This window comes from Trichoderma virens (assembly GCF_000170995.1).
Source record: "Trichoderma virens Gv29-8 chromosome Unknown TRIVIscaffold_91, whole genome shotgun sequence".
NCBI classification, from domain to species: domain Eukaryota; kingdom Fungi; phylum Ascomycota; class Sordariomycetes; order Hypocreales; family Hypocreaceae; genus Trichoderma; species Trichoderma virens.
The window spans coordinates 324,042-339,713 of NW_014013658.1; the positions used below are offsets into that span (position 1 = coordinate 324,042).

General features: G+C 53.8%; 5 protein-coding genes across 5 annotated transcripts; 4 read left to right on the forward strand and 1 right to left on the reverse strand.

The window, feature by feature from the left end:
• Positions 1–181: 181 nt before the first annotated feature.
• Positions 182–2,208, forward strand: TRIVIDRAFT_87615 (uncharacterized protein; the record flags this gene model as incomplete). Its single annotated transcript, XM_014094638.1, has 4 exons — positions 182–493; positions 564–738; positions 818–1,662; positions 1,747–2,208. The coding sequence occupies 4 exons, from the start codon at positions 242–244 to the stop codon at positions 1,840–1,842; spliced, it is 1,368 nt and encodes a 455-aa protein (XP_013950113.1).
• A 701-nt stretch (positions 2,209–2,909) lies between these two features.
• Positions 2,910–3,467, forward strand: TRIVIDRAFT_206574 (uncharacterized protein; the record flags this gene model as incomplete). The annotated part of the gene is made up of 1 exon (XM_014094639.1): positions 2,910–3,467. The coding sequence occupies one exon, from the start codon at positions 2,910–2,912 to the stop codon at positions 3,465–3,467; it is 558 nt and encodes a 185-aa protein (XP_013950114.1).
• Positions 3,468–5,636: 2,169 nt separating this feature from the next.
• Positions 5,637–9,087, forward strand: TRIVIDRAFT_214630 (uncharacterized protein; the record flags this gene model as incomplete). The annotated part of the gene is made up of 1 exon (XM_014094640.1): positions 5,637–9,087. One exon carries the CDS (start codon positions 5,637–5,639, stop codon positions 8,691–8,693), a length of 3,057 nt encoding a protein of 1,018 aa, XP_013950115.1.
• Positions 9,088–9,642: 555 nt separating this feature from the next.
• On the forward strand, positions 9,643–12,840 carry TRIVIDRAFT_39767 (uncharacterized protein; the record flags this gene model as incomplete). Its single annotated transcript, XM_014094641.1, has 1 exon — positions 9,643–12,840. A coding segment is annotated over one exon (3,198 nt), but the record flags the coding sequence as incomplete, so codon positions are not given.
• A 626-nt stretch (positions 12,841–13,466) lies between these two features.
• On the reverse strand, positions 13,467–15,237 carry TRIVIDRAFT_82694 (glycosyltransferase family 4 protein; the record flags this gene model as incomplete). The annotated part of the gene is made up of 2 exons (XM_014094642.1): positions 13,467–14,484; positions 14,547–15,237. 2 exons carry the CDS (start codon positions 15,026–15,028, stop codon positions 13,467–13,469), a joined length of 1,500 nt encoding a protein of 499 aa, XP_013950117.1.
• Between the last annotated feature and the right edge of the window lie 435 nt (positions 15,238–15,672).

A 15,672-nucleotide genomic window follows, 5' to 3' on the forward strand; every position in this document is an offset into this window, starting at 1 on the left:
CGAGAGAAGAAAAAAACAGGAAAAGAAAACGACGGCAAACTACTGATTACAAACCGGCGTCAAGAGGCAACTTTGGACGCAAAGATGGATATCCGCGGCGCATCACGTGACCGTGCCAACCTCTCCCGGGTGCCGAAAATTAGACGGATAGCTGCACGACGAGGCACTTCTTTTTCGGCGATCCATTGCTCCATCACGACGCCTCAAGGACCGCCAATTGAATACGCCATCACCCTCGACAATGATTTCGAGATCGGCTCTCTCGAGAAGCGTGCAGCAGGCCGCCCGCCGGTCAGGCGCCGTGCCTCGCCGCGGCTATGCTGCTGCCGCTGCCCCAACCGCATCGTACGAGACTGCCGATGTCAGTGGGCTGAAGATTGCTTCCAAGGATGCTCACGGACCGACCACGACGCTGGCGGTTGTGGCCAAGGCCGGAACTCGTTACCAGCCGCTGCCTGGACTGACCTATGGTCTGGAGCAGTTTGCTTTCAAGGCAAGGGCGCATTCTGCTTTTTTTTCGAGGCTTGCCGGCGTAGCTTGAGCTAATTTTATATCGCCTCTAGACCACCCAGCGACGATCTGCCCTGCGCATTGCCCGCGAGTCTGAGCTTCTCGGAGGCCAATTGACCGCCTCTCACACCCGTGAGGCTCTTGTCATCGAGGCCAGCTTCCTGCGCGATGATCTGCCCTACTTCGCCGAGCTCCTGGCCGAGGTTGTGTCCCAGACCAAGTACACCAGTAAGAGATGGCCTGTTCGCAAAATTTAGAAAAAGCTGAATCTTCACGACCGAGGCTAAAATTTTTGTTTGCTGTATAGCCCACGAGTTCCACGAGGAGATTGAACGAGTCCTGCCCTACAAGAAGGCTGCTGTTAACGCCGATGTTGCCGGCCTCGCTCTGGACAACGCCCACGCCGTCGCTTTCCACTCTGGCCTTGGTGCCGCCTTGAACCCCTCCACCACGGCCCCCTTCCAGAAGTACGTCAACGAGGAGTACGTCGCCAGCTTCGCCGACGTCGTCTACTCCAAGCCCAACATTGCCGTTGTTGCCGATGGCGCCAGCTCTCAGGCCCTGTCCAAGTGGGTTGACCAGTTCTTCAAGGGCGTTCCTACTGCTGCCAGCAGCGGACAGACGCTCAAGACTGAGGCCTCCAAGTACTTTGGTGGTGAGCAGCGAACCAGCCACACTTCTGGCAACGCCGTTGTGATTGCTTTCCCCGGATCCGACGCCGCTGGCTCCAAGCCCGAGATCGAGGTTCTGGCTACCCTCCTCGGTGGCCAGTCCACCATCAAGTGGGCCCCTGGCTTCAGCCTTCTGTCCAAGGCCACCGCCGGAACTCCTGGCCTCTCCATCGTTTCCTCTAACCAGTCTTACTCTGACGCCGGTCTTTTGACTGTCCAGCTGTCTGGTGCCGCCGCCTCTGTTCGCAAGGCTGCTGAGGAGACCGTCAAGGCTCTGAAGGCCATTGCTGCCGGCACTGTCAGCAAGGAGGACGTGGCCAAGGCTGTCGCTAACGCCAAGTTCAACCTGCTCGAGAAGGCCCAGACCCGTGGCTCCAGCGTTCTGCTGGCGGGTACCGGCCTTGTCCACACCGGCAAGGTCCAGGACCTCGTTGCCCTGACCAAGTCTCTGGATGCTGTCACTGCCGATAAGCTGAAGACGGTGAGTTACTCTTTGTTTCCCCCCCTTTCCCAATTCCCCAATCTGCTTTTTGAGCTATGCTGACGTTTATTTTTCCTCATTCAGACCGCCAAGGCTCTCCTTGACGGAAAGGCCACAGTCTCTACCGTTGGTGACTTGTTTGTGCTGCCTTATGCTGAGGAGCTGGGTCTGCGGGTATAGAGGGGGAATTAGGGCGTAAAAAGCTTGTACAACAGTCAGAGTCATCTAGATGTGGGGGAGGGGCTAAAGTCATGGTGTTGGTGTGAAAAAGGCCGTCTGTATTAAATCCCCTTTTGTTCACTCAAGCGCATCTGTCCCATCTTGACCCTTGAATTGCCGCCAACCCCCATATAATGGCTTAGGGAGAACGGAAAAGGAAAAAAAAAGACGATATGATTATACCGTATTATGGTCTATGTGGCATTGGATTGTATAATTGGCTTGCTGAATGGGGATGATGAACGATATGAGGGCGGATTATGAAGCATCTCAAGCATGGCAGTGTGGTATTGATGCCACGATGATAATGTGAAGGTGCACTTGTGTTAAGATGGATATTAGTATCGTAATCCCTCCCCAAGTGTTGACAAGGAGCATGGACGGTGAAACTGGTAGACGCTCAGTTGTCGTATAGCCTTTTGTCTCCTCTAGAGCAGAAAGTCAGATTCAGAGAATATGGGCTCCCTGGATAGGTGCGCTCTACTTACAACAAGACTTGATGCACTACTTCCACTTCGAAACTCGTCGCCAGTACCTACCTTTTCTCATAATGGTAGGTGAACTTCAAGTTGGCGTATTAAACGTCCTCCCAAAGGGAAAAACAGCCACATGTGAGACTTTCTATACTAATTACTTCGTTTGGAGTTTGCCAGCCAAAGTAAGTCGCTCCCAGATGCTCCAGGACGAGGTAAGCTCCTCCCAGTGCGTTGCCAGATTTTCCCAACTAGGTATGTGTTGAGTGCCATCGCACACTTCTTTGTTGTTTTGCGTGATGTCTTTCCACTTCTACATCTCCTTCTCTGCTTTGATTAGTTCCTCGTGGTGTTTCTGTTAAATACCATCCATATCTCCATCGGCTCTCAAACCCCCTTTTGCGAGCATCGCAGAAATCAAACAGGTCTGCCTACCATCAACATTGAGCGGCGACTAACACGTCTAGGAGAATCTAAGCACTCAGCCAGGCTCAGAACCTCGCTCAACTCCCATCAGCTCTATCAAGCGTCTAGGCCAAATCTTTCTGCATCACGATGCAGCAGCCGGTGCCTCCATCTGAGGAAGAGCGTCAGCTCTACTATTACGGGCTTCCATCTCGCCCGAGACTCGTCGCACGCTCAAGCACGAACACTTGGATGAGGCCATATACGCCTGGCACCCTGAACATGTATCCCAAAATGATTGAACCGGTTGGAAGACACCGGTTGCTGCATCAGCTATGGAACAACGCCAGATCTTCGCTCAGGGTCCAGCTGTTGGAAGCGATCAGCGCGGCCGATTGGACTTCTGTTGACTTTGTACGTGTCGCTCTTAATGAGGAATCCCATATCACGTTCATGGTGGGCGTCAACCCAGGCACGTTGTCGTGGAGCGACGGGCATGCCATTGCAGTGCGATGCAAATCTATTCTTGAAGCACATAATATCCACGAAGTGCACTGCGAGATTCGTGAACCCGTCTTCAGTTTCCGCACCAAGGAGGCATCCAAGCCGGATTCTACTGCGGACCCCATGCCGGATTCTACCACATATTCTACCACAGATTCTACCGCCGATTCTACCACGGGGCCGGGGCCTGAAGCAGTGCTATGATTACGATTGCTGCTTGGCGTACAGTAAGAAACATGTCGACTGGAGGCGAGAACACGGAGTTCTGTGGCGCATATCCATGTGTGTGCTGGGAAAAGGAAGAAATTACTGCTCGTAAGTCGAGAGGTGTGATAAGATTTGGTGCATGGGCGATGCTGGAAAAAAAGGGGCAGGGGAATGAGAAAAAGCAATTGAGGTGCTATGGACTATCGGATTTTGAAAGGTGACGGCGCAATAAACTAGCGTGGGTGCGGACATGAGGGATGTTGATCTGCTTGGTATGGCCTGGAGCGAATCCCATTGTTATATGAGGCCGTCATGTAGATAAATATTCGCATAGCTCGATTGGTGTAAGTCGATGTGAAAGACAAGACGTCAGCCACTGGCTTTGGCACGAGCGGGTTTATTGGCCCCGTGATTGCAAGATTGACCAGGCATTGCTACTGTAGATGTTATAGACCCAGGCAAGGATGCACTTAATCTCCGCTGGATAAGACAATAATAAAGTGAGGCTGGCGACAGGGTCCGTCGTCATTTTACTTTTGCTTGAGCGGCTGGGCGAATGACGCGCTGTCGTTTCTTTTGACCCGGCGAACCCCGGCGCCCTGTTGAGATGCTGCCGCAAGGAAGCGAAACGGGGGGTGAATCACGCAAACGACATTGGCTGTGGGAACTGGAGGCGCCACGATGGCAGCACCCAAGGAGATTAGCCTGTTGTCTGGAGAAATTTGGCGGGTTGGTGATGATATTCACGGTGTTGTGCTCGTAGTACAGAATAAGGTACATAGGTACTTGGGACTGTCAAAGGGACGGGGTGATCCAAGGAAGCAATGTCGATGGATGTACTCGTACTTGTTCACTTGCTTGGGCAAACAAGGTACCTACTTTACAGTAATAGTACATTTCGTACCTACTTATACAGGCCCAGCGCAGAGAAATTTGAAACTGCAAGTACAGGTGAGGTACATTGCTCGGTTCTCATTTAACATTGAATTCCATCATTTTGTCTTCCAGCATCAACAATCCCGTCACCACTGGCCCTTGCCGCAAAAGGGAACAGCACATCCAAGGATGGCCCGCTAGCGCCTCGCCCATCTCCTTTTTCGGTGTCCCAGCAACAGGGGTCCTTCTTCTTGGGCTTTTAGGCCTCTTGGGCGCCATTTGCATCCATGGATGTCTCTGGCGGCGGTCTGCGATAGGGCAGCCTCTTGTCCAGCCACTCCACCACCCTGCCTGAGCTCGGGTTCCCTAGCGGGCTGTTCAGCGCTTCCAGCGCTCCAGCCTTCCGCTAACTGGCAGCTCTCCTGATTGTCTGGAGACCCCTTGCACGTTTATCAGCGGCGCTCCACAGGCCCCCGGGAACCGCCAACTTGGCTGGCAGCTGCCTCCAATACCAATGTACTCTGCCCGTAGCGCACTTTGCAGCGCTGGAGCCGCTGGAGCCTGCCGACCTGCATCATCGGTTGAACTCAAATTTTTCTCGTTCGCGTTCTTTTTTTTTTTCTTGTCAAGGGCTTTTCTTTTTGTGGCTGCAGTGCAGTGGCGCCAGCAAGAGGCTCCTGCTTGGGAACCAACCGGTAACACGGGAAACCACCCAAAAAAAGTCTCAGCACGGGCAGATCCAGGTTCTCGTGCATGTACTTGTCTCGTACACAGAGGGAGAGGCCGGTGCGGAAATCTCAGCTCGCTGCCCAGATCTTACTTGTACATGCCGCTGCCCCCGACTCGCCGAGGCTCCCCATTGCATTTGCCCTTTTCTGGCGATGCTTCTTTGTTCTCTTCTTCTTCATAGTCGCTGTGAGTGTTTGCAACCCTAGCCATGTGCTGTGCTGTGCTGTGCGTTGCCCCGCTAGATGCAGCTTGCGCTGACCCCAATGGATGTTGATAGCCTTCACCATCTTGATCAAGCCGCCGTCACTGGGCAGAGCTTGAGCAGCATCAGACAACTGCAACGTCATTCCATTCCCTATTTGTCCTACCCGATCTAGCAATTCGCCTTGCCCAACGACACCAAGGCATCGTCGGCCCAACATACCGCTCATCTGTGATTCCATTGATTCTACTGTTCTTGATCTTCTCTTCTTCTCTTCTGTCCCCCCATCTCAATGATCCCTCGGCGACGACTTGGTACAGCCTAAACATTGTCCTCGTCTTACTGTCCATGGCGGCGAGATGACGGCGACTTCCTCCAGCAACCGGCTGAAGCTTACCCCCTCCAATTCACCTTTTCTCACCTCCCGACGCCCGAGGTCTCCGCTGCGCGGTCGACCCGTATTCGAATCCCGCCTTTCGCTCAAGAGAGTTGTCGGGACAACATGCCGCTCACCCACCGCCTTTGATGCCGTCGGCACCAGCTTCGCCTACACTGCTGGCGGTGCCGTCGTGGTTGTCAATGTCGACGCCGATCAGTATACCCAGCGATTCTACCGAGCTCGCCCCAATGTTGCTTCCCTCTACGCCGCTTCCCAAAACGGGTCTTCTACACCGACGACTACGACGACGGCTCCAAAGGCCAATGATAGCCGGAACCGTTCTGCCGCCAACTATCGAGACTCTCACGGTGCGCCAGATTGGGTAGATGGTTCGTTACCTAGGACGTGGACCAGCCGTGAGCGTATCAAGGCTGCTACCTGCCTGAGTCTAAGCCCAGATGGCAAGTACTTGGCCGTGGGCGAGACTGGATATGCGCCCCGGGTCTTGATTTTCAGCCTCCAGGATACGTCCTCCGATATTCCTCTAGTATCAATTAGTGAGCATGCATTTGGCGTCAATGCGGTTGCATGGTCTGCGGATTCCAAGTACCTTGCCTCCCTTGGGGCCGCCAACGACGGCTATCTGTATGTTTGGAAAGTAGACCCTCGTAACGGCCAGACAAAGCTCTTTCAGCAAAATAGGTGCACATCCTACGTCAAAGACATGGTCTGGCTGGGAAACTCCCTCATCACACTCGGCATCCGGCATATCAAGATGTGGAGGATAGATGAAAATGCCGGCATCTCTCCAACGAAACCAAAATTCCCCCCTGACCATCCTCCCCTCTCACCAACTTCTCAAAAGACACTGCCGGGCAGGAATATTATTCTGGGAGGTCTTCTGGAGGCCACATTTAGCTGCGCAGCTGTTGAAGGCAGCAGACTCATAATTTGCACGGAGGCAGGCGATGTGTGCATTTTAGATGGCGACGATAAGCAGACGAAAGTTGTCTGTATTCTCAACCTTGATTTCTCCATATCTACCATTCAAATTCGAGGCAACATTGCTTATGTTGGCGGTAAAGGCGGCAAATTTACCAAGCTCGATGTCATTGGACTGATGGACGGGAGCAAGGACTGTGTTATTGGCACGTCAGAAGCCCCTACGGGATCAGTGGCATTGGGCTTCATAACGAATAACTCAGTCACTATTGATGCCAAAGGATCGATTGACATCTGGGATTTGGACTATGTACCTGGTCAAACAGCCGAGCCATCATTCCACATTCATATTCCGGGCCATGGAGAGCCGGTTGCTGGTATCTGCCCTATGGACAGGCTAAATGAGATACAAGCGGCCTTTTTGACGTGGTCGTGCTCGGGAGTGGTGACATTTTGGGACTTGGACGGCAAAATCAAAGCATCCATCAGTGTTCCGCTGGAAGGCTTGAATGTACCAGATCCCAATCTGGAGCCAGTGAATCAATTGACCTGCGTCAAAATCTCGAAGAGTGGGCGTCTCTTGGTCACGGCCGATCGCCTCGGAGTATTGAGAGTCACAGACACAGTCACAGAAGATTGTTTGCTCGATACTAAAGCCCACTCGGCTGATTGCACGTCCATCAGCCTGTATGAAGATGAAGGGAAATTCCTTATGGCTTGTTGTGGTAGGGACCGCACAGCACAGCTTTTTCACCGCACTTCTACCAGCGGTAATATCGAGCATTTCCAAACGATTGAGTTTGCCTCCCGGGTCGTCCAGGTTGTTATTCCGTCGGATGACAAGGTAATCACTTGTGCGTGGGACCGAACAATGCATATTCACGATTTAGTCACCAAGGAAGGGGACCCTGACGCAATCGCTGCTATTCCTTCAAGGGTCGTCTCTCTCAAGGCATCACCGACTTCCATGACTACGAGCTTGGATAGTCGGACAATGTTTGTTTCTATGCTGGACCGATCCGTCTGCCAGTACGACATTTTGACAGGACGAGGGATAAACTGCTTCAAGTGCATGGACGAGAGTGGCATAGAATCCGCAGTTCTCGAATCCATTTCTATTGAACAGGGTTCGCCTCGAGATTCCGATTTTCTCTTGGCCGCCTCCAATACCGACAAATCCATCCGGCTTTATGACTCTATTTCTGGGACCTTTTTGGATCGGGAATGGGGCCATACTGAGGCTATCAATGGCGTGTGCTTTGTCGAAGACAGCGATGAGAGTAGACGTGTTGTGAGTGTTGCGGCTGACGGGACCATCATGATTTGGTCTCTCGATGTTCATGAGCGGTTGGGAAGTAGGGAGCCGTCGCCTTCGAGAGATGCCACCTCGGGCAGGCCACCCCTGCGAAAAGTCTTGTCAAAAGCTGAATTGGCGGAATTCCAACGCCCACGAGAAGGTTCAACAGGACAACGCTCCTCGCCGCCGCCGCCGTTGCAAACCCGAACAGTACGGAAGCGCAACTCTCGACTCAACCTCTCTTCCAACACTCCTAGCGCCAGGACACCCTCTGGGACTTTTCAGATTAGCCCCGGCACCAGCAAGATCATGGATGATACGCCTTCGCGCCGAAGGGGTATTGATCATGCTAGCAGCCCTCCGCTCAGCCCAAGGGCTAGGCTGTCTCGTAGGCCATCACTTCCGGCCCTGGGCCATGCGGCGCGCAAGAAGAATTCCACTCCCAACCTTCGCGGAAATGCTTCATTAACCACGGCGACAGAACAAGCCTGTCGCACGTTGAGAGCATACAGGAAAAAGCTCTCGTCAGCAGAGCCCATAAATCCAGATGCTCTTAGCGAACTAGATCAGGAATTGCGGTTCACTGCGGCTGCGCTGGGCGACCGCGCAATCAGGAGTAGAGCGATGAACGAGACGGTTCTGAGCGGCCTCTTGGACCAATACTCTGAAAGACTCGTCACACTATTAGACGAAAAGTTGCGCCTCACCAGCCAACCGACAGAACGGGACACAGAAGTGTCAAGTGAGGATCGCCGCGGCAGCACGGACGAAACCTCAAGCACAACATCATCAGGATGACACTTTTTTTTTCATTTTATCTTGTGTGTTACTCAACCAGACAATACCATAATTTTTCCTTTTGTACCAGGTGTGGTCAATCACCACATGGACTGAACGGTCCACAGAATGGCGTTTAGGATTTCATATATTATAGCGGGAAGCTCTAGATAGGAGCTGAAAGGGAGAGGCGGATTGTGCTTCAGATATGGGGTTCTGCTTTTTACAGCGCTGATATGATACCACGGGGGGAATTGGAGTTTAAGGCTGGTAAATCAGATGCATTTTGGTATCTTACATGGGCTGATTGGCCATGGGAGAGGGTGGTGGCATGAATTCCTTTACATAGTTTCAAGAGCAGATGCTGTAACAAGGGGCATTAATCAAGGCAGCTCCGCGCGTGTGCGTGTGTTTGACATGATATCCATATTTATACCAATGATGCTCCAAAACATTTCTCCTAAACAAAAACATTCTTACGGCGTTTGCCCAAAGAAATTGGTTCGCTGATGCCTATTCGCTGCAGCTGCAGCTGCTCTGGCTCGCGATCGTGATATCACGTGACATGGCCGCGATCGTGGCTTTGTCCCCTGCGTTTTCCGCCCTGCCGCAATCTCGTTTCCTTTCCATCTCCAAAAAATATCCAAGACGACTTCCGCAGCCTCGCAAAAAAGCCATCTCCTCCGTCACGTGATTCCGGAACAACTCGGTCGCGACAACAAAAAAAAAGTTTACGATCGCGGTCGTTTGAAAGGAGATCGTAGCGCATTGATACGAACCGGGCCGTGTCGAGCAGCCACGTCGGGTCAGATGAGAAAAGGACGTTGAAGCCACTGCCTGAAGGGACTGGAATCTGGATCCACGGCTGCCTGTACGTTTTGTCTTCACTTGCCTCACTCCCCTGCCATTGTCCGTAATGACGTAGATGACATGTGTCCTAACCATCGTGCTTCGCTTCGTCAATGATTAGATCGTGGCGCCCATTCACCCTGTTGCGTCGAAGCGTGACGGCCCCCTCGATAGCCGGCGAGGCGGACCTTGGGGCATGAATCAACCGGCCGCTTACACGCCCCTCGAGTCGCTGTTCCTGTTCCAGTCGCTGCTTTCCCATGGAGTCGACAGTGGGGCGTTTGCGCGCATCTCGGAGCTGCTCAAGGGGAATGCGCTCATCAAGAGCAGCGACACCTACGATGCTGCGCGTCTAGCCCCCGAGGCACTGCAGCAGCTGTTCCTGCGGCTGCTGCGTGACGAGCTCAAGAGCGATGCGGAGCGCGCTGAAGGGGGGGCAGCGGGAGGCGGCGATGGATTGGGGTCACCTGGGTCGCGTAAGAGGAAGCTGGGGAGTCCGCCGCTGCCGACGCTTAAGGAGGTGTACGAGAATGTCGACAAAATCCCGGCCATGGTCGATCGAATGTACGCACGGTATCGAGACCACACGGTGGAACTGATTCGCGAGGACGAACGCAGATTTGCAACACTGCAGAGGGAGATTCAATTGCTGGAGCGGAGCGAAAAGGAGAGACTTGCCAAGGTGGCAGCGAGCCAGAATGTCACGCCGAGTCTGGCTCCACGAGATCCAAGGGCGGCGGCAGCGACAACGACAGTGACAGTCCCATCATCGACAGCACCAGTACCATCACCGATGCCACCTTCAAATGGAGTTGCTCCCTCTCCAGCACAAGCACCAACAGCCCCATCAGGAATCAGGAAGGGACCGACTCCCAATACGCCTGTCCCGCCGCCGAAGCCCCCCGTATCTGGCGTTGTAGCGCCCAAGGTCGCGTTACCGAGTCAATTGGTGGCTGCAACACCACCATCTCGACCTCCTGTCTCGCCGAAGCCGCCCAATGGAACGTCTTCCGTGCTTCAAGCGCCTGCTGGGGCTCCCACGCCGCAACCAACCTCCCAAGTGTTGCAGCCGCCGACGCAGCAACCGCCGAAACAAATGATTTCTCCTCGACCAGAGGCTGCTGGTCCGCAGCCTCCAGCTGTGCCAGGAGCTACCCCCGCTCAGGCTGGGTCGCTTAAATGGGAGAAGCCGTATCAACCTCCTCAAACAACGCAAGGCCTCCCAGCCGAGCAATTCTCGCCACCAGTTCTCTCTTCTCCAGGCAATGCAGCTGTTCAAAAGGCACCACCGCCACAGCAGCAGCAGCAGCCTCCACCTCCGCAGCAACAATGGCAACGACAGCCAGTATCTCATCCCCAACATCCACAACAGCAGCCTATTCAGTATCCCCCACAACCGCCACATGGACAAGTGGCACCCTCACCACAACCACAACCACAACCACAACCGCAACCGCAACAGCAACAGCAACAGCAGCCACAACAACAGGCTCGGCCAACAGCGGCAAAACCTGTCCTGGTTCCTCCTCAACCTGCAGGCCAACTGGCTCCTCCTCCCCTGCAGCCGGGGCCTCCTCGTCCAACCGGGCCAGGGACTCCACAGCAGGCTCGCCCGCCATCAACACCTTCAGCCGCACCGGGCCGTCCTCTCCAACCTCAGCAACAGCCTCAGCTTCATCCACAACAGCAGCAGGCCCAACAAGGCCAGCAGGCCACCCCTCAGCATCAGCATATTCAGAGGGCAGTGCAGGCCCAACCATCCTTATTGGCCCAGAAATTCCAGCATATACCGAGAATCCAGACTCCACGAGCAATTGCTTCCGCAAACCCCGCCAAAACATCACCTTCAGTAACCGCTGCTGGATCTCCTATTCCCAACAAGGGGACTCCTGGAGTTATTGCGACGCAGCGATGGCAGCCAGGCGCTTCCTCAGCACAGCAGGGAGCCCGGACGATGCCCTCTGCTTCCCCTACAGCCAAAGACAAGGCATATGGCGCGTCATACGTTGCTCAAGCACCACGCCCTGCTATTCCAGAGCATATGATTCGTCAGGCGGCTGCTACTCCAGGACCTACCAGGCGCCTTAGTCCGGCGTCTCCTGCACCACGGACACCAGCACCGTCTAGTCCCGTCTCTCTTAAACGCGGGTTCGGAACGAAATGGGCATCTCACTCGACACCATCCACTCCTGGTCCGATAGCATCGGAGCCGGAGAGCCCGGCTTACGAACCCGTTAGCCCTCCACTGCCGCGGCCCGCCATCGCAAAGGACCTTGCAGCCAAGGTAGTTCCCAAGCTGGCAGTTGCGAAACCAACAGCCAAAGTCGAAGCGACGCCCCCAGCGAAGGCACCTCGAGGTCGACCCCCCCGTTCGGTGCAGAGAAGTCGTGGCCCAAGCGCAACGCCGTCTGCCACAGGCACAAGGAGAAGCCAGTCTGTGATATCCCAAACAGATGAACTCTCTCTAGACCATTCTATGACCAAGGTGAAGAAGGAAGTTGCAACGCCGCGGCTTCGGGAAGAAACCGGCGATACAACTGCGGATGAGAGCATGCCAGGACGTGGCCTCATGGCTACACCTAGTAGTATGACCCGTGCACCCAAGCGGAAGCGGCAGGATACTCCTACTGACCTTCAAGGCCCTCCAACGCATGTGTTGTGGACGCGGGGATTCACAAAGGTGTCCTCGTCAGCCCTCGACCAGATATCGAGTCATCGCGATGCCAATATGTTTGCGACCGCCCTGCGCGAAAAGGACGCGCCGAATTATAGGCAAATCGTCCTGCAGCCGCAAGACATTACCTCTATCCGTTCTGCCATCAAAGCAGGTAACAAAGCGGCGCTGCAAGCGGCTGCTAATTTGCCGGGTGGCGATCCGGGCACAGCAAGCGTTTGGCTTCCCATCTCTGACGATCTCGTGCCTCCCAGAGGAATCATTAACAGCGCTCATCTCGAGCGTGAATTAGTGCACATGTTTTGCAATGCTATCATGTACAACCCCGATCCAGATCGCGGTCCCGGGCCAGCATTTATTAGAAGGTCTCACAGCGACGAGGAAGAAATCGTTGGTTATCGACTCGACGAGAACGGAGTGGTTAAGAACACGCAGAGCATGTTTCTCGAGGTTGAGAAGCTACTGGGCGATTTGCGCGCGGCAGAAAAGGACCGAGGTATTCCGCCAATATCTACAACGAGGCAAGGCAGCGTGGCCACCCCGGCGGAAGACACTGCCGAGGAGGAAGACGAGCTCGCTGGCGATGGGGACTCAGCTTCGGCCTCGGGAACGGCCAAGAGGAGACGCATCAGTACTAGGAGTTAGAAACAGCCTGTGCTTATGAAAATGCTGGGCGAGGTGCCTCGTGGGAGAGGCTCGCGGAGCCCGAGGGTCTCACGGAGTCCGAGGGTCTCACGGGGCTCGAGATTATCGAAATAGCTCGAGGATGGGAGACAAGACAGAGAGTGAGCGTGCGTGGAAGGGAAAGGGTTTTAGCGGGTAACGGGTAGCGGCGAACCTGATTTTTGTTGATTTCGCGATGCTTTTGAGTTGTGTATAGCGCCTTTTGTTAGAGTTGCAAAAGATCAGAGGGTAATTATTAGCTTTTATTAGCTTTAACTCGAAATGCGAGCGCCCCTAGTAAGTGTTACTGGGGCTTGATAATGTACAACGTCTAAGTGAAGTCTTGTTTGATGTCATGGGAGGCTGGGTTATTTGGACACATGAAGCGGCTAATAACGTATTTATGAAGGACTAGGTGAATCTAGACGCAATATTCTATAAACAGGTCTTCTTTTCATCGCATCATTGCGCTATTCGCTCTGCGATTATCATAGGGGGAGAGTCTGCTGTGACTATTTCATATTCTATACCCCTCGCCATAGAAACAAAAATTTCAAAACACATGTTCTCTCTACAAGTAGCAGTCGGTCTTCTTTTACCACGGCGGCCTATCGATCCAACTTGGGAACTCTAATCGACGAAGTTGATCGATGGCTCAGCGCAAGCTTCATTGAGTCCTGCGCCTTATCCTTTGCCGGCGACTTGCGCGGCCAATCCCGACAGATGTCGATATTCTCCCTCGGGAACCACCACTCGAGGAACAAGAAGAACAAGTAATCGACGACAACGCACAGGCAAAACAGCTTACCGGCCCAGATGCCGCAGCCATAGTAGCGCTTGAGCCGGTCAATGAGGGCAAAGTCGCGGATGCGGCTCCCGTTGTAGCCGCTGGTGTCGAAGCCGTAAAACTCCTCTTCGCTGATGGTGCCGCAGATGCCGTCGTAGACGCGCTCGGTGCGCATGGCGACGTTGGACCACGAGTACATTTTCTTGACCTCGTCGTGGAACTTTTCGGTGCGGATCTTGCCGGCGCGCATGGCGGTGATGGCCTTGCCCGTGGCCGCCACGATGTCGTCCTCCTCAGGCTTTGCAAAGGTCGTCATGTGTGAGGGGAGGACCTCGGGGATGCCGCCGACTTGAGTGCACACGACGTACAGCCCGCACGAGGCTGCTTCGACGATGACGGTGCCAAAGGCCTCGGTGAGGGAAGGGTGAAGGTATATGTGGCCGCGGGTCATGACATCACGCACGTCCTCGTGGCGGATGGGGCCGAGCATTTCAACACGGTCCTGCAGCACGTTTGTCTCAATCATTTGCTCCAGGTCAATAGCCTTGGGGCCTGAGCCGGCGATGATGAACCGGGTATTGGGATGGTTCTCCAGGATGCGGGGGATGGCGGCGGTAAGAAGGTCTGTGCCTTTGTTGTAGAACAGACGAGATATAACGACGATGGTGATCATGTCGTCGGGGCCAAGGAGGCGAGGAGATGGCTCGGACCTGAAGCCTCCTCCTTGTTCTGATGGCGCTGGGTAGTCGCGAGGCCTAAAGTTTTCGCCCACGACGGCATTGGGAATGACTGATACCATGAGAGGATCCAGCGATGCACGAAGCACAGTGTTCTCCTTGCTAAGAATTTCGTTAGACTTGAAAAGCCCAAGTCACATAGGAGAGTCTGTCATTCTACATACCAGGTGTGGCTCACACATATGCTATGATCGACATCGCTGAGAATGAATTTGAGCAGCTTGTTTGTCAGGATACTGGCAGCATCCGCAAATCCAAAGAGCGAATGATCAGTAAAAACGGTCCTCAGTCCCATGGTTCTTGCATGTAGAATGCCTTCGTGGCAGAGTGAACTCAGACTGCCATGGCCATGGACGATTTCAATCTGCTCGCGGATGCAGATGTTCCGCAGAATGGGGAAAAAGGAAAAGACTGTAGGGAAGGTTGCCTGTCGGTAGATGACAAGAAACGGCACATGATAAACTTTGAGGCCGTTGTTGAGATAGCGGACTCCCTTGCGGTCATCGTGGGCGTGTGTGATGATGATGACCTTGTGGCCCCTGTCGATGAGTTTGCTCGAGAGTTGGTATATGTGAGACTCGACGCCGCCGGGCTGGGGGAAGAAGAAGTCGCTAACCATAGCGATGTTGTAGGTTTTGCGCGCCATTTTGCTGTCGGTGAAATTTGGAAGATGACCTGGAGTCTTAGATGCTGGGTTTCTTGATCATGGATCTTTGCGATTGTGAGAGCGGCTGATGCTGAGACGGAGGGTGAGATGAAGCATGTGAGCGTCGTCACCACTCGCTGACTTCTTCTTCTGCTAAGGTTCGACCCTCGCTGCCTCTTTGCCTCAGCTCATTTCATACGATCCCATAGCATTCAATGCTCCTGGGGATTTCTGGAGAGGCGATATAGGAGGCGCTTTATAAGATGGATGTAATTTAGGAGCTTCAGTTATAGGCTCACTCCCAAGCTCCAATTGGATACGTCTCCAGTGATGACGCTAAGCTCGTTGATAAGCTTGGCGGTGAGGGGCGGCAAAACGCCGATAACAGCTCCGTCGCCAAATTTTTGGACGAGCTATCGCAGGTCGCTGATCTGCATCGCATCGCATTGGATTGGATTGGATTGGAGAGCGACAGAAAAGGCTGTCAGCGCAGCGCATTTAATTTAATCCCCAATTTCTGGGGTCCATTTACCATTTCATTCATTTTCCTTTATTTCCATTATTTTTTCTTATCAAAAAGCCAAAATGTATGCAAGGTATATCCCTTCAGCTGGAGGGCAGAAGCCTGTGAGAAACAGCGAAGA